Source organism: Vombatus ursinus, unplaced genomic scaffold, assembly GCF_900497805.2.
Source record: "Vombatus ursinus unplaced genomic scaffold, bare-nosed wombat genome assembly UNPS02014779.1, whole genome shotgun sequence".
NCBI classification, from domain to species: Eukaryota; Metazoa; Chordata; class Mammalia; order Diprotodontia; family Vombatidae; genus Vombatus; species Vombatus ursinus.
In genome coordinates, this window is record NW_020954557.1 from 9,779,736 (window position 1) to 9,801,710 (window position 21,975).

The following is a 21,975-nucleotide window of genomic DNA, read 5'->3' on the forward strand; positions in this document are numbered from 1 at the left end:
CATGATCTTATGTATTTTAAAGCACTGAAAAATACAATTCTGAGAATTCCATAGGCTTTACCACCTGACACAGACCATTAAGTATCCTTGGTACTAATAATGGCTAATAATAGCTAGCTATTAATAATAGCTTAAAAGATGGCTCTTTAAGGTTTGTAAAGGGCTTTACAAATATTATTTTATGTTTATCTTTAGTGGAATAAAGAATACTTGATTTGGAGTCAGAACGTCTGAATTGGAATTCTACTTCTTCAACATATTACCTTGCTCAAGTCACATTGGCATCCTAATATACTCAATTAACCCATTTTGTAAAAAGAGTGGGTCAGACTAGGTAATCTTTAAGGTCCCTTTGACCTCTAAATTCTATGATCCTATAAATCTTTCTAAAGAATCACAATACTCATTCTAATTTTCAACTAGTTATAAATAACCCTATTGGTTTCTAGCATGTCACTTTTTAGAAAGTTAGATTATTTAGAGAAAATTTGTGAAAATAACGTATATGCTAAATAAAAGATCCCAGATTAGAACAGCCATATTTGTTATGCTCTCCCTTCCCGAGTGGTACTTGGATACATTTTCAACACATCGAGATGTTTTTGATTGCTAATACTAAGATTCAATGTTTGAAGACCACCTGGCAAAGAAAGACCATTTTTCTACAGAACTACAAGTTCTGTTGAAACTTAAGTAGTTTTTTTTTTTACTTAGAAAAAGCTGAAAGCTTTCTTTCCTTAACAAAAATCAGGTGATATTTCTATACCTATATTTCACTTTTCCAAAGTAGGATCATAGATCTGGAGCTTCAAGGCACCTCTGAGGCTTTCTAGTCTAAATTGTTTGTTTTACAGATAAGGAAACTAAATCCTAGGGATGCTAAGTTTGGATTAGGAACTTGCCTAAGATTGTACAGGGATGTTAACCTAGGTCTTTTGACATCAAAGCTACTGCTCTTTCCATCATACTACATTGCTTCCTGTTTGGTGAAGACAACATCAATGGAAAGTACAGTTTAAAGGACATAATGATTCTTATATCTATCCCTGAAAGAAGATAAATTTAAAACTGTATGTTTCTAATCATGAAAACAGAAATTTAATCAAAAAGCCAGCTGATCTGCTCAACAGGTAATAGTAAATGTAAATATCAGATATACTAATAATTGAACTTTAAATCATGAACTCTTCGCTTAGAGAAAAGCTGCTTGAAAAGAGAAATGGAATCATATCCATAATACCTGGTATTGTATAACTCATACATTACAGAATTAGTGTATATTAGTTGAAACTGAAGTGATGGATGTCATCATCATCAAAATAGGTAAGAAGTATTTTTAAGGACTTAATTGCTCACAGTATTTTGTTAGGTATCATTATAAGTAATATACTTCATTCTCTGTGATCTTATAATTTCATATATGAAGGGGAATTTCTATGTTATTATCATCTATCAGGGCTGAAATGTCATTCCTATATGTGCTAGAAGGAGGTACAAATCAGTCATAAAAATATTCATAGAAACTAACAACTAAAGAAGACAATTTATTCGAGAAAATCAATGTGAAATTTTAAGTAAGCATAGTTTCTCCATTATTTCTTTACAACCAAGTTAAGAAATCTAGTAATCTCCTGGCATAATAAAAATATATAATTCACTAAATGGATTAGAAGGATACATACAACCCTCATCATTTGGATTCACAATATTTACTATTATAACATTCATCCTCTTTCATAATAATGGTAATTTTTTCGTGGGTTATCCAAAGTCCAATGATAAAAACATTATCATATGTGAATATGCTGATGATGTGTGTAAAAATTTGGCCATAAATTTCTAATATATATGTCTTTCACACTGGCAAGGGATGTAGTAGTAGCAGCAGCAGCAGCAGCAGCAGCAGTAGTAGCAGTAGTAGTAGTATAAATACTAATATGTATTCCTTTCATATTGGCTAGAGATGTAGTTGTAGTAGTAGCAGTAGTAGTTGCAGTAGTAGCAGCAGCAGCAGTAGGAGTAACTTCTCTTTATATAAGACCTTAAAGTTTATCAGATATTACATACATTGTCTCTTTTGAGTCTTAGATAAAACTCAGTGAAGTAAATATTATTATTATATTGTTCTATGAGATTGGAACGGATGTCTTCTTGACTCCAAGACTAGCACTCTATCCACTAAACTATACTATATAACACATTATGCTTTGAAGAAGGGTAAATATGTTATTCCTATTTTCAAAGGAAGGAAGTAGGAGGAATTAGTAAAGCATAGATCATGATTTTAAAGTCTGGCAAAATTCTAAAACATATTATTAAAGGAATGATTTGTGAACATTTCAAAAGGAAAGTACTGGAAACTAAAAGCCAACATGACTACATCAAGTATAGGTCATGCTAGACTAATCTTATTACTTTTTATGATAGGGTACCTAGATCAGTAGATCAGGGAATGCTGCAGGTATAATATTACTAGATTTCAGCAAAGCATTTGAAAAACTCCCATGCTATCCTTGTGGAAAAGTAGAGTAATGAGGACTAGATAATGCAATTAGAGAATTTTAGAACTAGGTGAATTACTGGATCCCAATATTAATAAATAATGATCAGGTAGATATGAACCCAGATGGTGGTTTCTAGTGGAGAGCCCCAGGGATGTGGATTTGTCCCTTTTCTGTTCAACATTTTTATCAAAGAATTTATAGAAGGCATAGGAGGCATACTTATCAAATCAGCAGATGACATAAAACTAGAAAGAATAGCTGGCACTTTGGAAGACAGACAGGATCCAAAAAGATCTTGACAGGTTAGAAAAATGAACTGAATCTAACAAGGTGAAATTTACCAAAATGCAAGGAGGTGTACTGGATAGAGTGCTAGACTGAGAGAAAGAACTCTGCTCAAATCCTACCTCAGATACCAGTTTTAAGTGACTCTGGGAAAGTCATTTAACCTCACTTTTGCTTGATTTTCTCATCTGTAAAATGAGGGCAATAATAGCACCTATTTCATTGAGTTGTTGTGAGGATCAAATGAGATCTTTGTATGTAGAATGCTTTGAAAACCTTAAAGCAATCATTATCATTATCATCTTCGGCATCATTCTCAACTAGGATCAATGTAAAATTCTCTACTTGGGTTTAAAAAATCAATTTCACATATACAAAACTTGACTAAGATAATAGTTCCCATGAAAAGGATTTGAGTCTTTTAGTGGTATGCCAACTCAATATTAGTACATGGCATGACATGGCAGCTAAAAGGTAATGCTATTTGAGACTGCAGTGAAAAAGGCATAGCATCCAGAATATGGGGGAGGGAGGCAGAAAATATTTATTAATTATCTATGATGTACCAGGCAGTGTACCAAATGCTTTACAAAATATTGTCTCGTTTGTTACTCATAACAACCTTGTGAGGTAGATATTTTTATCATCCCCATTTTACAGTCAGAGGCTGATGCAGGTTAAGTTACTTGCCCAGGCTCACACAGCTAGTAAGTGTCTAAGGTTGGATTTGAACTCAAATCTTCCTGCACATAGAGAAGTGCGTATAAGTGCAATGACAAGCTGGAGCACATCCAAGACAGAATGTTCAGAATGGTATCTGAACTAGAGCTTATTATTTGGATGATGGAAATAAGAATGGAGAAAAGAAGATTAGGGGAAGGCATACCTGAGGTGTTTTAAGGGTCATCATATGGAAGAGGAATTAGACTTCTTTTGTTTGGACACTGGTATTAGAACATAACTTCTTTCTAACATTTTTGAGGAATCCCAAAGTGAAATGGGCTGCCTCAGAATGTAGTGGGTTCCTTATTTGAGGTCTTCAAGTGGAGGGTAGATGAGGACTTGTCATGAATGTTTGTTGTTCATGTAATTCTTGTTCTGGTACAAGTTGGACCAGATGGACTCTGGGTTCCCTACCACCTCTAAGAATCCGTGATGATATAATTAGATCTAAGTGGTATGTCCTAGTATGTGATAAAGACCAAAAGAATGTAGTGTACTGGCAAGAAATGCTAGAAATTCAGAGAAAGGAGAGGTTGTTGTGGGTTGGAGTACCTGGGAAAGGCTTTACATAAATGATAAGATATCACGTAGGTTTTAAAAGATATAGAATTAAAAATTAGCAGTAAGGAGGTGGAAGGAGCAAAGTGTGCATAGAATTCATTTCTCACGAGGGTTGGGGCCAAAAAAGCCTCATTCATTGGAGGAGACTCTTTTTATTACATTTAATTTATTTAATGTTATTAAATGTAATAATTTAAATTTAAATAATTTGAATTTAACTACATTTCCCAGAAGGCTATGCATGAGCACATGGCATGGCACCAACATGTTTTGCATACCATAATTGGGTAAGAAGGTTTTGCCATCTGAGAAAACTAAGTTACCCAGGTGTAGCTTTGCTGGTGCACTGGACATAGGCCACATACCATTCTGGAGCATTTGGGGATGATAATAATATCTACCTCACCAGGTTGTTGTGAGCAACAAATGAGACAATATTTTGTAAAGCATTTGGCACACTGACTGATACATCATAGACACTTAATAAATATGTGTTTCCTCCCTCCCCCATATTCTGGATGCTATGCCTTTTTCACTGCAGTCTCAAATAGCATTACCTTTTAGCTGCCATGTCATGCCATATACTAATATTGAGTAGGCATACCAACTCAAATCCTTTTCATGGGAACTATTGTCTTAGTCACAGTTTTGTACATGTGAAATTGATTTTTCAAACCCAAGTAGAGAATTTTACATTGATCCTAGTTGAGAATGATACTGAAGATGATAATCATAATGATAATGATTGTTTTAAGGTTTTCAAGGCACTCTACATATAAAGATCTTATTTGATCTTCACAACTCAGTGAAATATGTGCTATTATTGCCCCCATTTTACAGATGAGAAAATCATGCAAAAGTGAGGTTAAATGACTTTCCCAGAGTCACTTAAAACTGGTGTCTGAGGTAGGATTTGAGCAGAGTTCTTTCTAACTTAAAATGCTCAGCGCTCAGTTGGAATTTCCTTCCCAGATGACTCTACCAGTTTATTTCTTTTTTTATGTTTGCCCTGACTTCTGGGCCCCCTAATACATAATTCCTGGCTACCTCTCTGAATGACTATTTCTCGATAGGTCTCTCACTTTCCGAGACCAAATTATATAAAGGCTGAAGGTTACAGGGCAGAAATCTGCTTGGGTGAAACAATAGGTAAGAATGGAAATGAAGAATTTTGCTTCTTTCTCAACATGGCATTTTTGGGAGCTATAGGAATTTGAAAATGGGTGTAAAAAGCACCTTATAAATGTTAAAGGAAATAAGATATTTATATTTTTCCCATAGCATGGAGTAACGAAAAAAGTGCTAGAGGTGGATGCAGAAAACATGAGTTCAAGCTTGGCTCTGATTTGGGGAAGCCATTTAATACTTTGGCTTTCAGTTTTCACAGCCTAATGCACACTTATTCATATACATGCATTCATATGTGTAACATATATGCACACATGCATGCATATGTTGTGGATATATATGTTATTAATGAATACACACATATTCATGCATTGAGAGTTTCTGAAATATAGATATCATTACTTTATCCTACCTTTTCCTTGATATTCACATGAGTATTGAGTTCAGCCATTTTTCTCTTAGTGAAAATAAGACCTATGAAGAAGAAAATAGAAGAAAGATTAACTTTACAATTCTAATGTTAACTTCTCCATGTTATTTTTGTATTTTCCCATACCATAATATACAATTTCCTTCTGCTCAAGGCATAAATATTTCTTATTTTTTTTAAATTAAAAAAATATTTCAAAGCTAAAACTTTACTTCGGAAATGCTCTACAAACACATTATAGTAACTCTTGTAGACAATGTAATGACTTTCATTCAGATTGCATGGAAATGAAACTAACAAAGATAGATGGACATAGAGCCAAAATTTATTTCTTCATATTCTATACATAAAGGAGTGGGAGTTAGAGGGAAATGAGGATGTAACTAAGATTATACACATTTATACTGACTCAAAAATAAATTATATTCATATTTGTCCTTATGAAAATGTTTTTTTATTAGGTACCTAATTCATTTAATAATCATTCAGTATATATCTGTGGGCTATGTAAGACTATTCTAGCATTACAGGAAGAGGTGAACCCTGACCTCAAGGAACTTGCACTCTAGTTACAAAGCTAGTGATAGGATTTGAATAGTAAATACCTGTGAAAGCCAGGTAAACAAAAAAAAAGTTTCCTACACAGGATGCTTTTCTCCAAACCTGCTTCTTGAAATTACCCCAACTGAGAGGTCTAGGTCACATTTCTATTAGTGAGCTATTTTTTTAGTGTCAAGGGTTCCACTCTCCCTCTGCTCAATTACCAAGATTCTCTGGGCGCTGATACTTTATCAGGTAAGGATGCCTCTTTGGTTGTTACAGAATCAAGTGATCGATCAACGAACATGATATGTAACAAGAATCTGTACCCTGAGGTATGAATTTCTTCGATTGAGTGAAGCAGGAAAAAGAAGAGTGATTGACCAATCACACGAGCTAGCCAGCCTCCAGAAACATTATAGAGTGAACAATTTCAGCAGTTCCCTAGTCAAGAGGGGTCCAACCCAATGGTAGAAGATTTCATCTTGAGACCCAAGGATTCTAGTTTGAGTCAATCCCCTGAGAAGAAATTACTCTTCGAAGGTAAGGAGGCAGGGGTAGAATTTCACACTATTTCTCCTCTCCCTTTCACTGACCATGTCACTGGAGAGGAGAGCACAGTAGGAATTAACATTCCCAAATGAGAGCAGAGAGACACACGGAGAACACACATGGGTACAGACAGATACAGGAGGACAGCCACCAAGAAAGGAAGCACCTTCAGAGAGTGTGACTCCCATGGCAGGGAGAATGTTGGATATGGATTCCTGAAAGGCACTGAACCTCAGAGCCCAGCAGAACTACACCTAAAGAGACCTTTATGAGGACTTTACAAAGGGAAGGAAAGATTTCCAGTAATTAGGAGTTGGGAAATATTTCATTGCCACACTTCATCTCTGCACGTGTGCCTATCAATTTAATTTGAGGCTACTCTTGCCAGGGACTGTGTGTGCGTGTGCAAAGGGGTAGTGTGCTCCAGATTTTTTTAGAGGAATTTTTGTGCCCGCTGTTCTTCCTATACCATCTTATTAAGTATCTTTGTTAAGAGCAAATTTAGGCTACTGGCTATTAATCAATAGGAAGTACACCAGTTGGAGAACATGAGCAACAGTACCAGAAACCTCAGTTCCTCAGGGTTATCTCAAGAATTCTGAGTACATAGTAAGGCTAGTAGTACTCAAGATGGCCCACTGATTATATGGGAGTTGGTGAAGCATTTGGGGGAGTACTACCAGAACATCTAATCTAAATTTGTCATAGGTATGGAAAATCATTGCTAAGTTTTTAATGTCATTGAGCTCCTCTAAGTAAAGGATAAAAGGCTTAAAATGGAGAAGCAGATGTGTTATAATGCAGAAGAAAGATAACTAGGCGGGCCAAAAGGGTCATACATTAGATATATTTATCACTTTAGTCAAACAATAATTAAGTAATGGCTATGTACACCCATTCCTACAATTTTCTGTAAGTTTTTGCCAGACATAGTTTTCTTGGGGAGAACTAAAACACACTTTAAGTAACTGGTGAATACTCTCCGTTTCCTCTCGAGGTCATAGTTAGAAGGTAATTTCAAATCCAGTTTTGTTACTCCTTAGTTGAAAGGCCTGGAAAATGTGTCTTTAGTTCTGTTACCACTCAATAAACTAAAACAAGAATTTAAAGAGGAATTCTACTTTATAATGTTATCCACAAGCTAAATTAGTTTGTAGATAGTCTAAAAACATTGTGATTTTTTTTAACATCTTCTTCCCTCCTTTTCACTCTTTTGTTTCCATTGCTGCAGAAGCAGAAATAAGCTTTATAGATTTGAGTACATCTGGTATTTTCTTTGTTTCATTCATTGCCACAGCCAAAAAATTCATCACCAAGTGGCCTGCCTGCTGGTGATAAGACAATCCATATTTATTTGTACTGGTCTTCAGAAAGCTGCTAGTCAATTGATAGGAATATATATATATATATATATATATATATATATATTAGTAGTCCAGTGACCAACGAGTGGACATATTGTTGGAGGGAATGAAACATGTCAATCTTAATACTCTCATTATAAATGAAACCAGAAGAAAAATGGAAATTAAAGCTAAATGTAAAGATACAGGTTCTCCTAAAAAAGACAATGAGTAAATGAAGTTGGTTTTATTTTGTGTACAAAGGCAAGAATAATCCATAATATTATGGGACACTTCTTCATCTTGTATTACCATGCTCATGATAAGGATTTGCAAAAAGACTACCCTGAAAATAATTACAATTTATGCAACAACATCTCTTGTTAGGGATAAATCAGTAGAGAAATTCTACTAAGAATTTGATAAGAGCATATAAATTGCCAATATTTAATATTCATTGACTTCAATGAAAAGGCAGGCATAGGGAAAGAAGGTTAAAATATGTTAGAAAATGTGATTCTGAATAAGAATCAAGAGAAGTCAAAACTATACAACAGTTTCACACATATTCATGAACCTTTTTCTTTCTTTTTTTTTTTGAGAAGGCAGTTGGGAGATTCTGAACATGGTGAGCACCAAATAGCATTACAAAAAATTTAATGGGTTATATTCTAATATTCAGTCAGTTAATGAGTACTTATTAGGTGCCTTCTATATATTAGACATTGTGTTGGGGTTAAAAAGAGAAATAGTAAATAGCAGTAGGACTCATTTTTGAATCAGATATCTGTATATATTGTTAGACTATTTACTTGTTACATTAAAGAACAAAATTAATACCAAACTAGAAGAAAGAGTAAAAACAGGAATATATAGTGCACAAGTGAGGCAACTCCAACATGATAACTACTGGCACCAGAAAACAGGAAGTAGATAAAAGAACAATCATTTAAAAGACAATATTTAACAGGCAGGGGGGTGCAGTGGATAGAATGCTAGGCCTGGAGTCAGGAAAACTCATCTTCCTGAGTTCAAATCTAGCCTCACACATTTATTAGACCCTGAGCAAGTCACTTAACACTGTTGGCCTCAATTTCTTCATCTGTAAAAGAAGCTGGAAAATGAAATGGCAAACCACTCCAGTATCTTTGCCAAGAAAACCCTAAAAAGGGGTCACGAAGACTTGGACACAACTGAAAAATGACTAAACAACAACAATTTCTGAAGGAAGTTTAACCAATATGTATCAATTGCCACAATAAAGGGACCAAAAGGGCCTAGAGAATGCCTCAGCCAGCAAGCTCTCCCTTCTTGCCACACAAAAAGATAGGGAGCTAAGGGAAATACTGTTTTAGAGTACAGATTCATTTATAAAATTTTATAAAGGAAGATAGTGGAAGATTCTGAGCAATACTGTCTCACAGAATTAAGAGAAGCAGTGGAAATAGCTTTATAGGAAGCTTTGTAAGAGACTCAACTGCAGAATCTTGACAAGGGCATTTTTTAAGGTGAATGTGAAGGGAAAACAATGAATAGAGGAAAATGGGAAAGATGGCGAAGATTCCTAGAACAAAATCTTTCCTTTATCAATGACAGAAGAACCACTACAGTTTAAATAACCATCATTTTCTCCAATATGCTGCATGAAGAAGTACGAATAGCATCAAAGAAAACTAGGGTGAGAAGAGCTCTTGGACTGGACCAAGTATATACAGAGAACATCCTTGCTGCAAGTTGATGCAATTTTGAGAGCACTGAGGAGTCAATTCTGTATTGGCAATGTATTGGCAAAGAATAGGCTATCAAAAACTTGGGAAAAACTCAAACTTTAGTACTGCCAAAAAATGTTGACTAACAAAATACCAATAACTGTGCTCATATCTACTTTCCCATCTCCATAAAATTTTATCAGACTTTCTGCATACACATAGAGAACATCCAGATGAGATTAGAGAAGCTAACAGGGCAGGCTTTTGCAAACAATATTCTATAGCAATACAAAATTCTATCATGGTTATAATTTTTTAATCTAAAAAAACTTTCAATTAGGTAGAACAAATGATGATTTTGAAGGCTTTTCTCCAACAAAAATTCAAGTATATTTCAAAATCATATAAGAATTCTTGAAAGATACAACAGAGATAACTTTGCTGAACAATCTTCTGATTACTAACATTCAGTGTCTCAAAAATTCTTGTCAAAGGCGTTTGCCTTTGTCACGAAGGATGTCCAGCATAGGGTCTAAAAGAAAGAGATTCCCTGCGGGTGGGAGAGCTTCCATAGATATTTTATTTACAGATAACATTATGCTACTTTAGCAAGACTTAGAACATCCCAGAGTTGCTTAAATGAAACCTGTAATTACTTCAAAGATTTTGGCCTAACTATTCAAATAGGAAAAAAAAAACCAAGTGAGTGAAGAGTGCCTATTGTGCAGACTATGACATACAGTTGATTGGTTTACCAGTAGACATGTTTTGGGTAGATAATTCATGAAGAAATGGGCCTAAAATTGAGTGGGAACAAGAGTGAGCTAGATTGAATTTGGAAAATTATACAGTGCTTTTAATGATCACAATCTTCCCCCTGAAACAAAGGCCATTTTAAAGATTTTTTAAAATAGTTTTTTAATAATTTAATTTAATAATAATTGAATACTTTAATCAACAGGCCATTTAAAACATCAATGATCTTTTAGTGATGTCCAATATGGCTGTAGGTCAGGAAATCCTGAAGAACTAAAGTTGGAGCTTACTCAAATGGCAAAGGAAAGACATTTAGTGGGTATAAACAGAGTGAAGAATATTGCCAATGAAAAATTTTACACAATAAATGGCATAAAAGATTCAAAGATTTGACACTGAAAAAATTCAGAGCTATATGACCAGAAAAGGACGTGGGTAGGTCATGTAATGAGAAGAAAGGGTAAGAGCTGCATTGCTCCTTTGATCCATTGGAACCTATGTACTTTGAAGAGATCTTGAAGCAGGGCCCTAGCATGTTTGGTGGACCCCCTACAGAGGACCGAAGGGATGACGTGGACAAATGTGGCACTCGGTGAGAAGGTGTGGATGAGTTGTAATCTCTACCACTGCAGGGAATATCTACTTCAATGAGGATAGATTCCCTCCAAGTATCAAAGTAAGGTAACCCTCAGAGGGAGAAATTACTTATTTTTAGAGTCTTCAAAGTGGTCTACATACATCCTACCACCCTAGAGAGAGAAACTCTGTATATTCCCTCCCCGTACAGTCAGCTCTTTTTACACACTCCATAAATAATCCTCTTCTACTTAGGAGACCCTCTGCAAATAACTCCTTCCCAAGAGGAAATTTCGTATCTTCTACGTTGGCAGGTGGGAAAAAAACAACCAACCCAGCTATTAAATAGCAGTTGGCATTTATCCTCATCTACTCCTCCACTTGTTATTCAAAATGGATTCTAGCTACTTTCTGATATCTTTTATAGTCACTAATGGTGTATAATGTGAAAAGAGGTAGGCAGAAAGAAATGGGAGTGGGGGAAGGAGAAAAAAAAACATAAAGAATATCTGAGTAGATAATTTCAGGGAACAGAATAAAAGTGAGAAATTGAATCAGTCCTATGGATATTTTGCCTACACAATGCCAAAGATCTGGACATTTCAAAACATCTAGGTGATCTTTTCCTTTTCACGCTTTATCTTGAAGTTTTGGCATCATGGAGAAATAATCTGATTTTTTCTATGTGTATCATAGAGGAGGTTTATAAAGGTTGCTTCCCTGTGATTCATTTCTATCATATGTAACCAAAAGATCTGGAAAGTTTGGCTACCCTCCACCTTGTTAAGACAGCCTTCTGAACCTCCTTAGCACTCCAGGGTCTTGTCTTTCATGGGACTGTGTGGAAAGGTCACAGGGAGCTGGACCAACTGAATCTCTGCAGCATGCGTAATTTAGCTGTTGCAGTTATAAGGACTCTATGAGAGACAGAGTTAAAACAAACAAACCAACAAACCTTAGGTGGCCCTTTTGATGGCTGGGGTGTGGGTGGGGACAGTGGTACTTGAAATGGGAGGTCACAACACACAGGAAAATCATGGAAGGATTTCCATGAGGACACAAGATTAGAGAGAGCTGAGATGAAAGTCAGAAAGAACTATTATCCCTTTGTGTGGATTCAAAAGCTGAAGGGATATTCCAACTGCACCAGCCTTCTTGCTGATTCTCACAGGTGACACTCAATTCTAAAAGATCTAATAGTCTTCACAACTCAAAGAAATGAATCTACTATGGTAGGATTTCAAACACAATTTGAAGCCACCACTGAGGTGGGGATTAGGGGTCTTAGGCAGAAGGGGAAGAGGAGGGATTCTTCCTGTCGCCCATAAAATCACCCAACATAGAGGGTATAGATGCCACCTATTTGGGTTGGTTCTGAGGTGTTCTGGCATTAGAACAACTCAAATATTTGGGTAAGTGAACCAGATAGTAAATAAGTTAGGAAAGGCAATAATTCCCTATGACTCTGTGTTCCCCATACATAGCCTGCTATAATAGAAAGACCCTTGTGTGCTTGAAATCACAAGACTTGGTTTCCAGTTCTGGTTATACCATTAACCAGTTGAATGACCTTGAAAAAGTCATTAAACTCTCCAGGCTTCAATTTCTTTATTTGTAAAATGGGGGATAGGCTATATGATCCCTAAGTGTCCTTCCGCTTCTGTAATTCTGTCATTCAATTGGTTGGTTTTTCCCCCTCAGATGCTTGGAGAAGAATGCATCTGACATGTAATGGTGTCTCATCATACATGTATTTAAGCCCTACACGTTATTTCTCATGACACATCTCTGCTGTCCTGACAAACCTACTTCCAGAAACAGTCTCAAATTTGTCTCTATTCTCTTTCTTTATAAGCTAAACACAAGGGGTAGGAATATAAGTATTACAGCATGTGTTCAGCATCTATGTGTATGCCCTGGAGAGGGGAGGAAGAAATGCTCTTTTCCTTCATAATTTTACGCTTACTTTCTTAACAATGGGGCAAATTTTCTCCCTATGCACTTGGCACTTTTCCCTCCTACTCTATAAATATACCTACCCCATTCAGTAAACATTTTGCAAGTGATTGAACCTCAACAGTGAACTCTATTTTCTCTTCTCTAGCAGGTGAAGAAAGCCGTGTGGCAAGGAGAGGGTGGTAGAAAAATGATCAAAGGATACTAAGAGTTTTCTGAAGAAGAAATGAACATGATCATAGGGGAAAATGTGTCCCAAGTCACTAATAATTCCAAATTAAAATTAAAATATCTCTGAGGTTTCACCCCTCACTCAGGAGACTAGTAGACAATAAAATCCCAAAGTAATTAATGTTGCAAGGATTATGAAATGATAGGACCATAATACAATGTTGGCTGAGCTGTGAATTGGTTCCACAACTCTGGAAAGAAGTGGAAAGTAGCTAGAAAAGTGACCAGAGTGATAATATTCAGGGATGCCACTAAATATTTATGCCAAAGAGGTCAAAGCTATAAGAAAATGTGCCATTTATATGAAAATATTTGTAGCATGATATTTTTTTTTGGCAAACAACTGGGAACAAAGTGAGTATCCACTGATTGGGGAACCAAGTTATGGTATGTGAATGTAAAGAAATACATCAGAAAAGATGAATATGAAGAATTCAGAGAAACTTGGAAAGGTTTGCATAACTGATGCATAGCTAAATATTCACAATCAAGGGAATAAAATAACATCAACAGCTAGCATTTATAGTACCTTAAGATTTGCAAAGTGCTTTACATGTAATCTCATTTAATCCTTATAACAACCTTGGGAGGTAGGTGCTATTATTATCCCCATTTTATAGATGAAGAAACTGAGGCGGAGAGGTTAAGTGACTTGCCCAGGGTCACACAGCTAGTAAGTGTAGAGGCAGAATTTGAATTAAGGTCTTCTTGAAGAGCTCTATTTCCTAAGCCACCTAACTTCCAATCACTGCAATAGAAAATAACCACAAAAGATATCTCAGAATTCAGATTACTGCAATGATCAATAAGGACTCCAAAGAAATATTGACTATAGGCAGGAGTGTGATGGTTAAAAACCTAACAACCTGAGTTTCCAAAAAAAATGTAGATACAACATACTTTCAAGCTTAATATGGGTGACAGCTAGGTAGCAAAGTAGATAGAGCACTAGCTCTGGAGTCAAGAGGACCTCAGTTCAAATTTGACCTCAGACATTTACTAGCTTGTATCACACTGAGTAAGTCACTTAATGCTGATTGCCTCAAAAAATAAAAATAAAAACTTAATCTGTATTTTAAACATCTTCTTTGTCACTTTCTTAAGTCTAGGCAATAGACAAAACAAGAAATCAAGTCTTGATTTGTAACATTTGCCAATTTTTGAGGTGTCACTGAAAATTTAACTATTGGCTCTGAGCCATTTGAGCTGGCTCCAGCACAACCTGCCTATGGTACCAAATTTGGCATACGCAGTCAGACAGACATCAGCAAGGATGGAACAATGGACAGGGCACTGCCTGTGCTGAAGATCTGGATACAAAGGTTTGAGTGATCTTATACAAATCATTTAACCATCCCGGGCCTCAGTTTCTTCATTTGTAAAATGATGGAGTTGGACTAGATAGCTTCTGAGGTCCTTTCCATCTCTAATGCATGTCTTGGTTTGTTTTTCCTAATTACATTTCCTTGTTACAAGGCAGGTTTCTATTGTGGGATTGGTGTTGGCAAATGGGGCAGTAAGGTAGTACAGTGGATAGAGTGCCAGGCCTGGAGTCAGGAAAACGCCTTTTTGTGAGTTCAAATCCACCCTCAGGCACTTATTAGTTGTGTAATTCTGGGCAAGTCACTTAACTGTGTTAACCTTAGTTTCCTCATCTGTAAAATGAGCTGGAGAAGGAAATGGAAACCACTTCAGTATCTTTGCCAAGAAAACTCCAAATGAGGTCACAAAGAGTCAGACAGGACTGAAATAAGTGACCAACAACAAGGAGAACTAAACTGGCAAATAACAGAGATTTTAAAAAACAAAACAACAATAAAACTTTTTTTTTTAAAGCAAGCAAGCAACGGGCTGGCGGAGAAGTCTTCCTCATCTGCTCTTCCATTCTTCCCCTACTCCTTGTTTTAGGATGGATTCCTTCTTGGATCTTATTCTATAGCCAATTACCACAACACAGCTGAGTGGTTTCAAGGCTGTTTATCATTCAGAAATCTCAACTGGGAAATCACAGCACACTGCTATTATGAGGAAGAGCTTTACTGTTATGACATACAATTGGTACGGTCTCTCTTACTTTCTTAGCTCATCTAGAGCTTCCTTGGTAGCTTCTTACTTTCAGGTCATTGGACCTTACCTGATAGAAATCTACTCTGGGAAAATTCCCACTGCAGAAATCTTTGCAATATGTAAACTATGAGTAATATAAATTAGTTTGAGCACTGGACTTGGAGTCAGGAAGACGAGTTCAAATCCTACCTCAGATACTTACTAGCTCCGTGACCTTTGGCAACTCATTTAACCTCTCTCAGCCTCAGTTCCCTCGGTTGTAAAATGGTAATAATAATAGCATCTACCTCATAGAGTTGTTTGAAAGATTAAATGAGATTATATGTGTGTATACGTACACACACACACACACATATATATACATACAAATATATATATATGTATCTTTTCAAAAATGCACTCTATATTTTAGTTATTATTTGTTACAAACTCTAATTAGGTGAACTGTAAGAAATCAAGAGTTTAAGTGACTTTATTTGGCCAATACAAGGGACTAGTAATGAACCCAGGCAAGAGTGTGGCTTAGTGGAAGCAAGTCTTTCCCCTTTTTCTTGGCACTAGGCCTCCAGGCATCCCCAAGTATCACTTTCCCTGCTAGCCACTTAAAAAGATCCCAAAGTTCCTTTTGGGCACTGATCCATGTTTCAGATTTTTCCTCATCTCTTTTCTCCCATAAACATTTCTCTGTGTTACATCAGGGCCTGGTGCTTCTCCCTCAGGTAACATCGTTGCTTCTCTCCCTAAACTAATAGAAACAGGTAAAAAGCTGGGCATATCACTTCTGAAAGGATGCCAACTCCTAAATGAGACATGAATGTTGTGGATTTCAGGCATGGTGGCAAGTGGGTAGGAAGGAAGTATAGAGGCAAGTGGCCCTTTCAGGACTCCCTGGACCACACCATGAAGGTGGCTGGCCATGGCTGAAGCATTCGAGATCTGAACTCCCCATAAAGACTGCGGAAGACTCCTGATTTCTGATGACAATGACTGTTGCTGTAATGTCCTTAGTTTGGAACATTCTCAATTAACCAACAAATGATAAATTGAATGTGTTCAACTACAACTATAAAAGTTCCTTGTTTACCTACTAATTTAAACAAAATCAAGATGTCCAGAATAAAAATCAAATCATGTCCTTGATGTAATTGTAATGAGTCAGTATGATTGAGAAAATAATTTTAGAACTATCAGTAAAAACATCATAATGTAATTCATATCTCCTGATTTTCACATATATTCTTAGGGAAAAAATCTTAAAAATCAATAAAAAGCCTCTTGGTTCTTAATTCACATGTCTTGAGATTTCATTTCATTTTAGAAATATGTATTCTGTAGTCATAAAAATCCATTTTTTTATAAAAAAACACAGCAAAACTCAAAGAAAATCAACTTCGTTATTTTGGTAAATCATCAAAATGGTTCTCCCTATTCCCCTTTGCTGTATTTGTCAAGTGATTAAATGAATAATCCATAAATGTGGCTATAGCATAGGCTCAATTTGCAAAAGTGAATGATGTCCTAATTCTTACTCAGTTCAGATCAACAAATGTTTATTGAATACCAGTTGTGTTCAAGGCAGTATTTTAGAGAAGAAGATACAAAGATAAATAAGGCCTAATACCTTGTCCTTGAGACACTTACAGTCTACTAAGACAGATGAGACACACACAACTACTACGGAGGTAGGGTGGTACACATCTTAGAATCAGAAGACCTGAGTTTAAATCACGGCTCCAACACTTATTAGTTGTGTAACCCTGCCAAATTAGTTACCTTTTCTGAGTTTGTTTTCTCATCTGCAAAATGGAGATAAAAGCACTTTCACTGCCATTAACTCAGAGGCTTGTGCTTTGTAATCCCAAAAGTGCTGCATAAATGTCAGCTATTATTACCACGAGGTTTTGTGTCCAGTGCTTGGCATAGTTATCTGGCACATAGTAGGTATTTGATAAATGTTTGTTAAGTTCAGTTGACTTACCCTGTAAGAGCTGAGCCTTTTCTAACCTGGTACTATTTTGTTATAAAGGCTATGCCAGGCAGAGGGTAAGCTAATGGTGGAAGCAAAGCCATAGAAAGGGGAATATGCAGGGCCAACTCAAGGTAAAAATCCAAGCTGACATTTTTTTCTATTCCAAGATTTTACCTAACATCACGGTTAACCCTTATACTTCAAGGATCTATGATTTTGCCTATGTGGGCAGTCCTGCTCATGTAGATCATATGCTCATTAGGGCTTAATAAAAGGTCTTCATGAGGTGCTTTGATCACAACAGTCATGACCCTGCAGCTAAACTGGTGACGAGCCTCTCTAGACAGATCTACGCAGATCCTTGGATGAAAGACATACAGCCTACCACCAAGTCCATCCCTGGGGTCTTTTCAGCTTGCTAGTATCTTTCTGAGCTTGTACTCCTTTTTCATGACCTATAAGAACCTAAGATCATTTTCACGCCATGACAAAGCATCAGATAAAGTATCATAGCTAATAGCAATCAGAAATTTTATGGGCTTATTTCAAAGAGGAAAATTTTAACATAAAATTACATAAGCGGGAGAAATTTTAGGACCTTTTAGGACATTTTAGGCATTTTAGGGCATTTAATTAATAAATCCAAGGAAAGATCATTCATAAGCCAACATAGTCCATTCCAAATTTTGAATTAAAATGCATTACCTTCCTTATTAATTGATATGTATTTTGACAGAGTTGTTTCCATAGATCATAGTATTTCAGCCAGAGTTAGGACTGTCTAGACTGGGACTTTTGAAGGCATGGTCCCATTCAGGGATGCCTAGATTTCAGCTGGAATTTTTGGCAACTCCCTTCTACTGTAGCCCCATCTCCTTTTCCCTTTCTCAGTTACTAAGGAATGTGATCAGTTTGGTTGTGTCTAATACTCATTCAGTGTTTCTGAAACTATCTTCTTAGATAGTTTATATTGAATACCCAAACTGCCATCTAGAACTTTCTTTTTGTGTTAGAACAGTGGAAGAACGTAATGGAGGCTCCTGAAGCTGTGCCTTCCTGTAATTGGCCAGGTAGGTATCATTCAGACTCAGTCAGCCAGCAAAGGTCTTAGATGGTGGTATGTTACAAGTTTCTTTTAATGTGATGTAAAAAACAATGAAAACCATTGACAACTCAGCTAGTCAGTAGACATTTGTGGGGAGAGGAAAAGGGATTACTTTCTTTCCCCTAAGGCCTAGCTTCCAGATCCTCAAAAACATGTGCAGATAGTGAAGGAGAGAGAGGAAGACACAACTGTCATTCATAGATTCCTTCTCTGGAGCTTGGTGGTGGTGCAACTCCTTGGCTTGGTTCTCAGAAGTGATTTTTGTTCTTTAGGGCATTCTTTTCTTCGCTGGCTTTTTGGACCTCTTTTGCCATTTGGGTTAGGCTATTTTTTAAGGTGTTATTTTCTTCAGTATTTTTTTGGGTCTCCTTTAGCAAGCTGTTGACTTGCTTTTCATGATTTTCTTGCATCCCTCTCATTTCTCTTCCCAGTTTTTCCTCTACTTCTCTTACTTGCTTCTCAAAATCCTTTTTGAGCTCTTCCAAGACCTGGGACTGACTCATATTTTTCTTGTAAGTTTTGGATGTAGGAGCTTTGACTTTGTTTTCTTCTTCTGGTTGTATGTTTTGATCTTCTTTGTCACCAAAGTAAGATAATATAGTCTGACTCTTTTTGTGCTGCTTGCTCATGATCCCCACCAATTACTGGAGTTTTAAACTCTTTGTTAAGGTAAGGGTCTGTTTCCAATATGGAGAATGTACTGTCCCAAGCTTCAGGGGTTTGTACAGCTGTTTTCAGAGATATTTCTAGGGACCTGAAAAGTGTCAGTTCTTCCAAGGTGCTATGATAAGGCGCGAGGTGTTTTCTCTCCACCACCATAACAAGCTCCACCATGCCAGCTCTCCTCCCCACCCCAGGACCGCCCTTCAGAACTGTGACCCAGATCCAAGCACCGGTAAAGCAAGAGATTCCTGCCTCAGCCCTGGCAAAGAGATCCTTGTAATTCCCCTCTGATCAGCCACTTGACTCCCCCTCACTCTGTGGGCCGGAAGCTCAGAAGCCAGCCGCTGCCCTTGGGGTGGCTGAGATCTAGCTTGTTCTCTCACCGCAGTAACAGACTTTTCCCACTGGCCTTCTAAGTTGCCTTTGGTGTTCCTGGGTTGAGAAGTCTGGAAACCACCACAGCTGCTCGTGATTCAGTCCTCTGAGGCCTGCTTCAGGGTTGCTGCGGCCTGCTCGCCCACGCCAAACTGTGCTCCTCTTCCCGCCCGGCGCGATATACCTTTCTGATCAGCCATCCAGGTTGTCTTGGGCTGGAAATTTGTTTTATTCTGTTTTTGTGTGGGTTCTGCTGCTTTAGAATTTGTTTAGAGCCATTTTTTGTAGGTATTTGGAGGGGTCTGGGGGACAGCTCTAGCAAGTCACTGCTTTCCCTCCGCCATCTTAGCTCCACCCCTCAGAAGTGATTTTTGTGACCTCGTGTTCTTTTGGTGCAAATTAAAACATATATTTTCAATTTAAATTTTAAAACAAATTTACTTCTTTTCTGAATTGTGTTGTCTATGTAGCTCACAAAGAAAAAAACCTAAGAAGTATGAAATACTGAGACTGAGCACTTCAAAATCTTTGGTCAACTGGATAACTGTCTGCTTCCTTTTATTTTAAAGCAGATGGGCCTATTGCCAGCCATATGTCTCTTTTGAACAAGTTTTCAGGTAAATTAATGTATATTATTTTTGTGAAAGAATCATTAGTTTACAGGACATGGAAAAGTGCTGGAATCTCTTTTGTTTAAGGCTTTGGGTGCTTTTTTTTTTGCTGAATTTGACAATTAATTCAGCTTCTTTGAAAGATTCCCTTTTTTAAATGCTAAGAAATGGTATCTGCACTAGTGTAAGAAAAAGTACTACAGAGAGGCAAGAGCTTTCAAAGCTGTTTCATCTTAAAGTTGAAAAGGGAAGAGGAAGTAGGGGAAAGAAGGAATAAGCATTTATTTGTACCTACTATGTGCCAGGCACTATACTAAGCACTTTACAAATATTATCTCAGTTGATCTTCAGAGCAACTGTGATAGGTAAGTGCCATTATTATCCTCATTTTACAGTTGAAGAAACTAAGGCAAACAGAGGTTAAATGACTTGCCCAGGGTCATGCAGCTAGTGTCTGAGGTGGAATTGAAATTAGATCTTTCTGACTACTGGCCCAGCACTCTTTCTACTGCATTACCTAGCTGCCTTTAGAGATTTTTTGATCCAACCTACTCATTTTACAGATGAAGAAAAACTGAAGCCCAGAGATGCCATTACAAAGCCTTTACCAACATGGTTCACACCTGAAATCCCTGCTACTAGGGAATCTGATGGATAGTTTGAGCTCAGGAATTGAGCTGCAGCTAGCTGGGTACTCACTAAGTCCGGTACCTATATGGTAAACTCCTGGCAGTGGGTACAACCAGGCTTCCTCAGGAGGGGAAAACCAGCCCAGCTTGGAAATGAAGCAAGTCAAAGCTCCTATACTGATGAATAGTGACAATGGGCCTCTGAGTGGCTGCTGCTCTTCCAGCCCAAGCAAGAGAAGGAGATTCTGTCTCAAAATAAAATAAAATATTGACGACAACAACAACAACAAAACCCTTTCATCCTCCTGAGCCTCAGTTTCCCCATCTCTAAAATGTGGGGATTGTATTGGATGATCTCTAAAAACCCTTCCAGGTCTAATGTTCTATGAATCTATAAGGAAAAGAAATTTGTCTAAGGCCACAATAGCTATTAGTGCCACAGGCCACACTAAAAACTTGGGCATCCTGATTCTGCGTCCAATATTCTCTTTATAATAGATGCCTCGGAATCAGAGAATTTCAAATGTATAAGAAGCCGCAGGAGTCATTCAGTCCTTTGTATCAGGCTTTTCTTTTTTAGGTTGATGGCAAATGTTGAGTACATTTTTTTTTAAAGAAGCAGCAGCTCAATAAGGACTGTTGGTAAAACAAACAAATGAGCAAACAAAAAACAAATAAACAAAAACAAATACAAAACATTTCTCATAGCATTCTTCAAACATATTTTCTTTGTGCTTAATAGTTACAGAGAAAGAGAGGAGGCAGAAGGTTTCAGATTTAGAATTAGCATAGTGACCCCAGGAGTATTTCCAACCCAAATGGTTAAAAAATAGAGTATGACCATGTCTATGTGGAGAAGAGCAGAATCACAATTATATTAAGGTGGGTGGTATGTATTAAATAAAGGCAGGTGGCTCAGTGGATAGAGTGCCAGACCCAGAGTCAGGAAGAGTCATCTTCCTGAGTTCACATCTGGTTTCAGACACTTACTAGCTGTGTGACTCTGGTCAAGTCACTTAACCCTGTTTGCCTGTTTCCTCCTCTTTCAAATGATCTAGAGAAGGAAATGGCAAACCACTCCAGTATCTTTGCCAAGAAAACCCCAACTGGGGTCACAAAGAGTCAGACACAGCTGAAAAAACAACTGAAGAAATGAGTAAGCCAGAAGCTGGAAGGACAGGCCTGTCATAGTCACACACACACACACATACACACACACACACACACACACACACACACACACACACACACACACACACACA

The 21,975-nt window shown here is 37.1% G+C and overlaps 1 protein-coding gene across 2 annotated transcripts in view; it reads right to left on the bottom strand.

The window, feature by feature from the left end:
• SPATS2L (spermatogenesis associated serine rich 2 like) overlaps nt 1–21,975 on the bottom strand; it is a 235,957-nt gene that overhangs the window by 99,926 nt on the left and 114,056 nt on the right. For both annotated transcript variants that reach the window (XM_027865958.1, XM_027865959.1), the window contains exon 2: nt 5,614–5,675. In XM_027865958.1, the coding sequence (XP_027721759.1) occupies nt 5,614–5,652 (39 nt within the window). In that variant the 5' untranslated portion in view covers nt 5,653–5,675. The remainder of the gene's footprint in view (nt 1–5,613; nt 5,676–21,975) is intronic.